This window comes from Podarcis vaucheri (assembly GCF_965113315.1).
Source record: "Podarcis vaucheri genome assembly, chromosome: Z".
NCBI classification, from domain to species: domain Eukaryota; kingdom Metazoa; phylum Chordata; class Lepidosauria; order Squamata; family Lacertidae; genus Podarcis; species Podarcis vaucheri.
In genome coordinates this window covers 53,086,096-53,098,336 of record NC_138758.1, presented here as the reverse complement: position 1 = coordinate 53,098,336, position 12,241 = coordinate 53,086,096, and the positions used below count along the sequence as shown (strand labels likewise).

General features: G+C 49.1%; 1 protein-coding gene and 2 long non-coding RNA genes across 4 annotated transcripts in view; 1 reads left to right on the top strand and 2 right to left on the bottom strand.

Annotated features, from left to right (window-relative positions):
* Nucleotides 1-4,774: 4,774 nt before the first annotated feature.
* Nucleotides 4,775-5,228, bottom strand: LOC309523670. Its single transcript, XR_014215510.1, has 3 exons — nt 5,125-5,228; nt 4,954-5,042; nt 4,775-4,816 (listed from the first exon to the last, which is right to left on the bottom strand). It is a non-coding gene; the product is annotated as an uncharacterized lncRNA (long non-coding RNA).
* On the top strand, nt 4,816-6,123 carry LOC309523669. Of its 2 annotated transcripts, none has more exons than XR_014215508.1 (2): nt 4,816-4,875; nt 5,204-6,123. It is a non-coding gene; the product is annotated as an uncharacterized lncRNA (long non-coding RNA). The 2 variants fall into 2 exon arrangements; XR_014215509.1 differs by having other exon boundaries at nt 4,841-4,875; nt 5,153-6,123.
* A 3,750-nt stretch (nt 6,124-9,873) lies between these two features.
* LOC309524113 (extracellular fatty acid-binding protein-like) overlaps nt 9,874-12,241 on the bottom strand; it is a 17,067-nt gene continuing 14,699 nt past the window's right edge. The window contains exons 5-7 of the mRNA XM_082208498.1: nt 11,957-12,061; nt 11,797-11,816; nt 9,874-9,942 (exon numbers count right to left, since the gene is read on the bottom strand). Coding sequence (XP_082064624.1) covers nt 9,937-9,942; nt 11,797-11,816; nt 11,957-12,061 — 131 coding nt within the window. The 3' untranslated portion in view covers nt 9,874-9,936. The remainder of the gene's footprint in view (nt 9,943-11,796; nt 11,817-11,956; nt 12,062-12,241) is intronic.

The following is a 12,241-nucleotide window of genomic DNA, read 5'->3' as shown; positions in this document are numbered from 1 at the left end:
CGGCGCCGCCCTGGGGGGGCGGCGGCGAATCGGAGAGAGGCTGCTACCAGAGCTTCCGGCAGTATTGCGGGGCGGCGTGTAACTGCCGGGTGAGGAACCCGGTGGGGGCCTGTGTCGTCATGTGACTCGGGGACACGGACTCGAACCCGGGACCATCATGGTTCTCGAACCCGGGACCCGACTTGAACCCGGGACCCTGTCGATTCCTGCACTGTCATGTGACTCGAACCCGGGGCACGGACTCGAACCCGGGACACGGACTCGAACCCGGGACCAGCATGGTTCTCGAACCCGGGACCCGTCGGGTTTCCCCCGGGGTTACCGCACCGTCGTGTGACTCGAACCCAGGACCCGTCGGATTTCCCCCAGTCATGTGACTTGAACCTGGGAGCCTGTCGATTCCTGCGCTGTCATGTGACTCGAACCCGGGACACGGACTCGAACCCGGGACCTGGGAGCCCGTTGTCTCCTGCACCATCATGCTTCTCGAACCCGGGACCTGTCGGATTTCCCCCGGGGTTACTGCACCGTCATGTGACTCGAACCCGGGACCCTGTCGATTCCTGCGCTGTCGTGTGACTCGAACCCGGAGCCCGTCATGGGACTTGAACCTGCAGCGCGGTCTTGGGAGCCCAGAAGTCCATCTTGTGATTCGAACCCAGAGCCCGGGACCCTGTCATGTGTCTTGAACCAGGGACCCAACGGATTTGAACCCGGGACCCAGGAGCCCGGAAGTCATGGGACTTGAACCCAGAGCCCATCATGTGATTCAAACCCGGAGCCCGGAATCCTGTCATGTGATTGGGAGCCGTGAATCCAGAAGCCTGTGATGCGATTCGAACCCGGGACCCGAGAGCCCGTCCTGTGATTCGAACCCGGGACATGGAAGCTTGCCACGCGATTCGAACCCGGGACACGGGAGCCCGTCATGTGATTTGAACCCGGAGCCCGGAAGCCTGTCATGTGATTGGGAGCCGTGAATCCAGAAGCCTGTGATGTCATTCGAACCTGGGAGCCCGTCATGTGATTCGAACCCGGGACACGGAAGCTTGCCACGCGATTCGAACCCGGGACACGGGAGCCCGTCATGTGATTCGAACCCGGGACCCAGGAGCCCGTCATGTGATTCGAACCCGGGACACGGAAGCTTGCCACGCGATTCGAACCCGGGACACGGGAGCCCGTCATGTGATTCGAACCCGGGACCCAGGAGCCCGTCACGCGATTCGAACCCGGGACACGGAAGCTTGCCACGCGATTCGAACCCGGGACACGGAAGCCCCTGCCAACGGGAAACGGTCCTCTTCACCGACTACGGATTGGCCGCCCTGGCCGTCAACACCCGCCTCCTGGCCCGCCTCCCCCCGGCCCAGCCGGCCAATCGCAACCCGCCGGCGCCCTGGCAGTATTGCGGGGCGGCCTGTAACTGCCTGCGTCGTCATGTGACTCGAACCCGGGACCTGGGAGCCCGTTGTCTCCTGCACCATCATGCTTCTCGAACCCGGGAACCCTCGAATTTCCCCCAGTCATGCGACTTGAACCCGGGACCTGGGAGCCTGCCATGGGATTTGGACCCAGAGCCTGGGACTTGAAGCCGCGACCCGGTAGCCTGTCAGTGACTCGGACCCGCGACCCGGGACATGGACTTGAACCCGGGACCCGCAACCCCAGGTCTTGAAGCTGGAGTGGGATTTGAACCCAGAGCCAGGAGTCCGTCGTGTGAGTCGAAGCCGTCAGATTTCCCCCAGGATTTCTGCACCGTCATGTGACTTGAACCTGGGACCCAGGAGCCTGCCATGTCCTTTGAACCCAGAGCCCAGAAGAACGTCATGTGATTGGGAGCCGTGAATCCAGAAGCCGGTGATGTGATTCGAACCCGGGAGCCCGTCATGTGATTGGGACCCGGGACCCGGGAGCCTGTCATGTGATTGGAACCCGGGACACAGGAGCCTGTCATAGATTTGAACCCAGAGCCCGGGAGAATGTCATGGGACTTGAACCTGCGACCCTGGAGCCTGTCATGTGATTTGAACCCGGGACACAGGACCCCGTCGATTCCTGCACTGTCACGTAACTCGAACCCGGAGGCCTGTCATGGGACTTGAACCCGGGACCCAGAAAAACGTCGTGGGACTCGAACCCACAACCTGGAAGAACGTCGTGTGACTCGAACCCGGGACCCTGTCATGGGACTTGAGCCCGTGAGCCCGTCATGTGATTCGAACCCGGCGCCAGGAGCCCATCACGTGATTCGAACGCAGGACACAGCACCCAGTCATGGGACTTGAACCCAGGACCCACAACCAGGTCCTGTGATTCGAACCTGCAACCCGCCGGGAGGACGAAGCATCATGGGACTTGAACCCGCGACCCGTCAAATTTCCTGCCCTCCGTCGTGTGACTTGAACCCGGCACCCTGTCGCCGCCCCGTCATTCGAACCCAAGACCCCGTCACATCCTGTGCCCTCCGGATTCGAACCCGGAGCCGCCTTGTGATTCGAACCCGGGACCCCGTCATGTGACTTGAACCCGGGACCCAGTGCGTTTCCCCCAGGGTTGCCGTCACCCCGTCATGGGACTTGAACCTGCGACCCGCAAGCCCGTCATGGGACTCGAACCCAGAACCCGGGACCCTGTCACCTGACTCGAACCCGCAACCCCGTCGCCTCCTGCGCCGTCACGTGACTCGAACCCGGGACCCGCCATCCCTCGCATTCCCCCCATTGGACGATTTCCAGGCTCCGCCCCACAGGACTCTTGTCATTTGACCATTTCAGGGCTCTGTCGCCGGGCAGATTACAGGCGCCATCCCTCGCATTCCCCCCATTGGACGATTTCCAGGCTCTGTCGCCGGGCAGATTACAGGCGCCATCCCTCGCATTCCCCCCATTGGACGATTTCCAGGCTCTGTCGCCGGGCAGATTACAGGCGCCATCCCTCGAATTTCCCCATTGGACGATTTCCAGGCTCTGTTGCCGGGCAGATTACAGGCGCCATCTCACGAATTTCCGCCATTGGACGATTCCCAGGCTCTGTCGCCGGGCAGATTACAGGCGCCATCCCTCGAATTCCCCCCATTGGACGATTTCCAGGCTCTGTCGCCGGGCAGATTACAGGCGCCATCCCTCGCATTCCCCCCATTGGACGATTTCCAGGCTCTGTCGCCGGGCAGATTACAGGCGCCATCCCTCGAATTTCCCCATTGGACGATTTCCAGGCTCTGTCGCCGGGCAGATTACAGGCGCCATCCCTCGAATTTCCCCCATTGGACGATTTCCAGGCTCTGTTGCCGGGCAGATTACAGGCGCCATCCCTTGAATTTCCCCCATTGGACGATTTCCAGGCTCTGTCGCCGGGCAGATTACAGGCGCCATCCCTCGAATTTCCCCCATTGGACGATTTCCAGGCTCTGTCGCCGGGCAGATTACAGGCGCCATCCCTTGAATTTCCCCCATTGGACGATTTCCAGGCTCTGTCGCCGGGCAGATTACAGGCGCCATCTCTCGCATTCTCCCCATTGGACGATTTCCAGGCTCCGCCCCACAGGCCTCTTGTCATTCGACCATTTCAGGGCTCTGTCGCCGGGCAGATTACAGGCGCCAGCCAACGGGACTCTGCCATTGGACAGTTGGCGGCTCTGTTGCCGGGCAGATTACGGGCGCCAGCCAACGGGACTCTGCCATTGGACAGTTGGTGGCTCTGTTGCCGGGCAGATTACGACCGCTGCTCAACGGAGCTCCGTCATTGGATGATTTCAAGGCCCTGTTGCCGGGCAGATTACAGGCCAAGGGGACTCTGCCATTGGACTATCAGGGGCTCCCTCATTGGACGATTTCCCAGCACCATCCAACAGGGCTCTGTCATTGGACGGTTTCCGGGGCCTGTCGCCGGGCAGATTACAGCCAACCGCCCAACAGGATTCTGTCATTGGACAGTTGGCGGCTCTGTTGCCGGGCAGATTACGACCGCTACTCAACGGAGCGCCGCCATTGGACGGTTCCAAGATGTCACTGGATGATTTCAAGGCTCTGTTGCCGGGCAGATTACAGGCAACCACCCAATGGGATTGTGTCATTGGACATTTCCAGGGCTCTGTTGCCGGGCAGTTTGCCACCGCTGCTCAACGGAGCTCCGCCATTGGACGGTTCCAAGATGCTCTGTCATTGGAGGATTTCAAGGCCCTGTTGCCGGGCAGATTACAGGCAGCCACCCAATGGGATTCTGTCATTGGACGTTTTCAGGGCCCTGTTGCCGGGCGGAATACAGACGGCGGAGCGGTGTGATTGGACGATTTCCAGGCGCTGCCCAAGGGGACTCTGTGATTGGACGACTTCAGGGCTCTGTCGCCGGGCAGTTTATCGGCAATTACTCAACGGAGCTCTGTGATTGGGCGATTCGCTGAAGGGCTTCCTGGCTCCGCCCAACGGGACTCTTGTCATTGGACGGCTTCCGGGCTCTGTCGCCAGGCAGTTTACAAGCTGGCTCCGTGATTGGACCATTTCCGGCTCCACCCACCAAGACTCTTGTCATTGGAGGACTTCCTGGCTCCGCCCCAACAGACCTCTCTGATTGGACGGTTCTCTGAGGGCCGCATTGTCAGGAATTGGGGGGCCAAAGGGGCGGGGCTGAGTTCAAGGGGGCGGAGCTAGAGAAGGAAGGGACCCCTCCAGGTCCTCCAGGATCATAGAGAGGGGAAGGACATCCAGTCCATTCTTTGGGGATCATAGAGAGGGAAGGGCCCCCTCCAGGTCCTCCAGCCTGACCCCCTTGCAAAGGACCATAGAGAGGGAAGGGACCCCTCTAGGACATCCAGCACCTTCTGAGGGGACCATAGAGAGAGAGAGAGAGAAGGGACCTCTCTAGGACATCCAGCCGGTTCTTTGGGGATGATAGAGAGGGAAGGGACCTCTCTAGGACATCATAGAGAGGGGACTTCTCTAGGACATCCAGCACCTTATTAGGGAATCATAGAGAGGGAAGGGACCCTCCAGGTCATCCAGCCTGACCCCCTTTGCAAAGGATCATAGAGAGGGGGAAAGGACCTCTCTAGGACACCCAGGGAACATAGAGAGGGAAAAGGGGCCTCTCTAGGACATCCATGGATCATAGGGGGGGGGGGAGGACCTCTCTAGGACATCCAGGGAACATAGAGAGGGAAGGGACCCCTCTAGGACATCCAGTCCATTCTTTGGGGATCATAGAGAGAGAAGGGACCTCTCTAGGACATCCAGTCCATTCTTTGGGGATCATAGAGAGGGAAGGGACCCCTCCAGGTCCTCCAGCCTTACCCGCTTGTAAAGGACCATAGAGAGAGAAGGGACCCCTCTAGGACATCCAGCACCTGAGGGGACCATAGAGGGAGAAGGGACCTCTCTAGGACATCCAGCTGGTTATTAAGGGATCATAGAGAGGGAAGGGACCCCTCCAGGTCCTCCAGCCTGACCCCCTTGCCAAGGACCATAGAGAGGGAAGGGACCTTTCTGGAACCTCCAGCTGGTTCTTAGTGGATCATAGAGAGGGAAGGGACCCCTCTAGGACCGCCAGCCCATTCTTAGGGGACCATAGAGAGGGAAGGGACCTCTCCAGGACATCCATGGACCATAGAGTGGGAAGGGACCCCTCCAGGTCATCCAGCCTGACCCCCTTTGCAAAGGATCATAGAGAGGGAAGGGACCTCTCTAGGACATCAAGAGATCATAGAGAGTGAAGGGAATGCTCCAGGCCACCCAGCATGTTCTGAGGGGATCATAGAGAGGGAAGGGACCTCTCTAGGACATCCATCACCTTCTTAGGGGACCATAGAGAGGGAAGGGACCCCTCCCGCTCCCCCAGCTTGACCCTTCTAGGATTCCTCAGCCCTTCAATTTCCCATCAAGCTTTGCTTCCGCTCCAAGCCCGGGTTCGACATCTTCAGGCGGGGACCATCTAGGATTCCAGCCCTCTATGGTGAAATTTGGGTTTTTCCGGACCTCTCTAGGACCTCCAGCCGGTTAGGAGAAGATCATAGAGAGGGAAGGGACCCCAACGGTCATCCAGACTGACCTGCCCCATAGAAGCCCCTCTAGGGCGCCATCTTGTCTCCCCTTCTTGCGAATGCCCTCAATAAATAAAGATATATATATATATACATATTCCTAGAGTGTCTCTGGGTAGCGGGTTCGAGGGAAGCATGGCCGCCTATGAGCATGTGCAGAGTGCGCCCTTCTCGGGATTGGAGGAGGGCCTGGATCGAGAGCCAAGAAGACGTCGATGGATCAATAATCGATCACATGGGGCCGGATTGGTAATCAATAACACAGGGATGGATTGGTAATCAATGACACGTCGATGGATTGATAATCAATAATACGTAGATGGGTTGATAATCAATGACACTGGGCTGGGTTGATAATCAATGACACATCAATGGATCGATAATTGATCACACAGGGATGGATTTATAATCAATAATACGTAGATGGATTGATAATCAATGACATGTCAATGGATCGATAATCGATCACACCGGGCCGGATTGATAATCAATCACACAGGGATAGATTGATAATAATACGTAGATGGATTGATAATCAATAATACGTAGATGGACTGATAATGACACTGGGCTGGGTTGATAATCAATGATATGTCAATGGATCGATAATCGGTCACATGGGGCCGGATTGATAATCAATCACACAGGGCTGGATTGGTAATCAATAATACGTAGATGGATTGATAATCAATAATACGTAGATGGGTTGATAATGACACTGGGCTGGGTTGCTAATCAATGAGATGTCAGTGGATTGATAATCGATCACATGGAGCTGGATTGGTAATAACACAGGGCTGGATTGGTAATCAATCACACAGGGATGGATTGATAATCAATAATACGTAGATGGACTGATAATGAGACTGGGCTGGGTTGATAATCAATGACACGTCGATGGATTGATAATCAATGACACGTCAATGGATTGGTAATCAATAACACAGGGCTGGATTGATAATCAATAATACGTAGATGGATTGATAATCAATGACACTGGGCTGGGTTGCTAATCAATGAGACGTCAGTGGATTGATAATCGATCACATGGAGCTGGATTGGTAATAACACAGGGCTGGATTGGTAATCAATCACACAGGGATGGATTGATAATCAATAATACGTAGATGGATTGATAATAATATGTAGATGGATTGATAATCAGTGACACTGGGCTGGGTTATAATCAATGACACGTCAGTGGATTGATAATCACATGGGGCCGGATTGATAATCAATCACACAGGGATGGATTGATAATCAATAATACGTAGATGGACTGATAATGACACTGGGCTGGGTTGATAATCAATGACACGTCGATGGATCGATAATCGATCACACGGGGCTGGATTGGTAATCAATCACACAGGGATGGATTGATAATCAATAATACGTAGATGTATTGATAATCAATGACACTGGGCTGGGTTGATAATCAATGACGCGTCAATGGATTGATAATCGATCACACGGGGATGGATTGATAATCAATAATACGTGGATGGATTGATAATCAATGACACTGGGCTGGGTTGATAATCAATGACACGTCAATGGATCAATAATCGATCACACAGGGATGGATTGGTAATCAATCACACAGGGATGGATTGATAATCAATAATACGTAGATGGATTGATAATAATACGTAGATGGATTGATAATCAATGACACTGGGCTGGGTTGATAATCAATGACACGTCAGTGGATTGATAATCGATCACACGGGGCTGGATTGGTAATCGATCACACAGGGCTGGATCGGTAATCAATAACACTGGGCTGTATAACCAATAACACGGGGCTGGATTGATAATCAATAAGGTGGGGCTGAATCGATAACCAATAACCCGGGGCCAGATCAATCACTAAGTATTTGAATGATTGATTGGATTGATAACCAATCACACAGGGCTGGATTGATAATCAATAAGGTGGGGCTGAATCGATAACCAATAACCCGGGGCCAGATCAATCACTAAGTATTTAAATGATTTATTGGGATTGATAATCAATAAGGTGGGGCTGGATCGATAACCAATACCATGGGGCCGGATCAATCACTAAGTATTTAAATGATTGATTGGATTGATAATCAGATTGATAATCAATCACACAGGGCTGGATCGATAATAAGGTGGGGCTGGATCGATAACCAATACCATGGGGCTGGATCAATCACTCGATATTTAAATGATGGATTGGATTGATAATCACACGGGGCTGGATTGATAATCAATAAGGTGGGGCTGGATCGATAACCAATACCATGGGGCCAGATCAATCACTAAGTATTTAAATGATTTATTGGGATTGATAATCAATAAGGTGGGGCTGGATCGATAACCAATACCATGGGGCCGGATCAATCACTAAGTATTTAAATGATTGATTGGATTGATAATCAGATTGATAATCAATCACACAGGGCTGGATCGATAATAAGGTGGGGCTGGATCGATAACCAATACCATGGGGCTGGATCAATCACTCGATATTTAAATGATGGATTGGATTGATAATCACACGGGGCTGGATTGATAATCAATAAGGTGGGGCTGGATCGATAACCAATACCATGGGGCCAGATCAATCACTAAGTATTTAAATGATTGATTGGATTGATAATCAATCACACAGGGCTGGATCGATAACCAATACCATGGGGCCGGATCAATCACTAAGTATTTAAATGATTGGATTGATAATCAATCACACAGGGCTGGATCGATAACCAATACCATGGGGCCAGATCAATCACTAAGTATTTGAATGATTTATTGGATCGATAACCAATCAGGGCTGGATTGATAATCAATAAGGTGGGGCTGGATCGATAACCAATACCATGGGGCCGGATCAATCACTAAGTATTTGAATGATTGATTGGATCGATAACCAATCACACAGGGCTGGATTAATAATCAATACCATGGGGCCGGATCAATCACTCGATATTTAAATATTTAAATTAGGGATTTTAAAGATATCTCTTCGGATATTTAATAATAATAATAATAATAATAATGACTATAATAATAATAATAATAATAATCATGACAATAATAATAATAATCATGACAATAATAATAATAATAATAATAATAATAATAATAATAATAATAATAATAATGAGACTTCTTAAGATACTTCAAAATGATATTTTCCAATAATAATAATAATAATAATAATAATAATAATAATAATAATAATAATGGCATTTTATAAGTGGACCAGATGGGTATAAATGCCATTATTATTATTATTATTATTATTATTATTATTATTATTATTATTATTATTATTGTCATGATTATTATTATTATTATCTTAGAGGAAAAGATCATTTTAATCTCATGAGCTTTTAGTCAATAATAATAATAATAATAATAATGGCATTTTATAAGTGGACCAGATGGGTATAAATGCCATTATTATTATTATTATTATTATTATTATTATTATTATTATTATTATTATTGTCATGATTATTATTATTATTATCTTAGAGGAAAAGATCATTTTAATCTCATGAGCTTTTAGTTAATAATAATAATAATAATAATAATGGCATTTTATAAGTGGACCAGATGGGTATAAATGCCATTATTATTATTATTATTATTATTATTATTATTATTATTATTATTATTATTGTCATGATTATTATTATTATTATCTTAGAGGAAAAGATCATTTTAATCTCATGAGCTTTTAGTTAATAATAATAATAATAATAATAATAATAATAATAATAATAATAATGGCATTTTATAAGGGGGTGGGAATAAATGAAAATAATAATAATAATAGAAAAGAGACCAAAGACAGGAAGTTGCAGTTTCTGAATCTATTTATTAGGAGGAAGTGACATCAAAGGACCATAGAGATGTTCTTCTCATTCCTAGAAGAGAAGGAGAAGAGAAGGTGAGGTTTCCAAGCTTGGGAGATGTCCATCAAGATAGACTTGGGGAATGTCCAAAATACAGACTTGGGAAATGTCCATCAAGGTGGACCTGGGAAATGTCCATCAAGGTAGACCTGGGAAATGTCCATCAAGATAGACTTGATATCCATCCATCCATAGACTTGGGAAATGTCCATCAAGATATCTTGAGGGATATCAAGATAGACTTGGGAAATGTCCATCAAGGTAGACTTGGGAAATGTCCATCAAGGTGGACCTGGGAAATGTCCATCAAGGTAGACCTGGGAAATGTCCATCAAGGTAGACCTGGGAAATGTCCATCAATTAGACTTGGGAAATGTCCAAAAGATAGACTTGGGAAATGTCCATCAAGATAGACATGAGATTTCCCAAAATGGGAAATGTCCACCAAGATAGACCTGAGATTTCCCAAAATGGGAAATGTCCATCAAGGTAGACTGGGGAAATGTCCATCAAGATAGACCTGGGAAATGTCCATCAAGGTGGACCTGGGAAATGTCCATCAAGATAGACCTGGGAAATGTCCATCAAGATAGACTTGATATCCATCCATCCATAGACTTGGGAAATGTCCATCAAGATATCTTGAGGGATATCAAGATAGACTTGGGAAATGTCCATCAAGGTAGACTTGGGAAATGTCCATCAAGGTAGACCTGGGAAATGTCCATCAAGGTGGACCTGGGAAATGTCCATCAAGGTGGACCTGGGAAATGTCCATCAAGATAGACCTGGGATTTCCCAAAATGGGAAATGTCCATCAAGGTAGACTTGGGAAATGTCCATCAATTAGACTTGGGAAATGTCCATCAAGTTAGACTTGGGAAATGTCCAAAAGTTAGACTTGGGAAATGTCCAAAAGATAGACTTGGGAAATGTCCATCAATATAGACCTGGGAAATGTCCATCAAGATAGACCTGAGATTTCCGAAAATGGGAGATGTCCACCAAGATAGACCTGAGATTTCCCAAAATGGGAAATGTCCATCAAGGTAGACTTGGGAAATGTCCATCAAGATAGACCTGGGAAATGTCCATCAAGGTGGACTTGGGAAATGTCCATCAATTAGACTTGGGAAATGTCCATCAAGGTAGACTTGGGAAATGTCCATCAAGATAGATGGGAGATTTCCCAAAATGGGAAATGTCCACCAAGATAGACCTGAGATTTCCCAAAATGGGAGATGTCCATCCAGATAGACCTAAGATTTCCCAAAATGGGCAATGTCCACCAAGATAGACCTGAGATTTCCCAAAATGGGAAATGTCCATCCAGATAGACGTGAGATTTCTCCACCATGGGAGATGTCCATCAATATAAACCTGGGAAATACCCATCAAGACGGACCTGAGATTTCCCAAAATGGGAAATGTACATCCTGATAGACTTGGAAGATGTCCATCAAGACAGACCGGAGATTTCCCCAAACGGGAAATGTCTATCCAGATAGACCTGAGATTTCCCAAAATGGGAAATGTCCATCCAAAAAGCCCTGAGATGGCCTCCACCAAGCTATAGACCTGAGATTTCTCCACCATGGGAGATGTCCCTCCAGATAGACCCGAGATTTCCCAAAATGGGAAATGTCCAACAAGATAGACCTGAGATTTCCCAAAATGGGAAATGCCCAACAAGATAGACCTGAGATGTCCTCCACCAAGCTATAGACCTGAGATTTACCAAACTGGGCAACGTCCATCCGGCTAGACCTGACATTTCCCAAACTGGGCAAGGCCCATCCAGACAGACTTGACATTTCCCAAAGTGGGAAATGTCCATCCAGATAGGCCCGAATTCGGGATACTCACCGCTTGGTCCTGGCAGGCGACTGTGGAGAGAGGAGAAAGGCGGTTATTATGGGATGGAGGACCCTCCGAGGTCCCGCCTTGGAGGACCCTCTTGGAGGACCTTCTTGGAGGACCCTCTTGGAGGACCTTCTTGGAGGACCGTCTTGGAGGACCGACTCACCTTCCTTGGGGAAGATCTTGATTTGCTCGGAGGTGAAGCCCCGGTTTTCGCTGCGCCGCTGGAAGTCCTCCAGCAAGCCGATTGGCTGGGATTCGGCGTCGCGGGCTGGGAAATATTAGTAATAATTATTAGTAGTAATAATAATAGGAGGAGGAGGAGGAGGCCTTGATCGGGTTATTAAATCAGTATATACTATTAGTAGTAGGTTCGTATATATATTAATAGTATATTAATAATATACTATTAGTAGTAGTAGTAGTAGTAGTAATAATAATAATAATAATA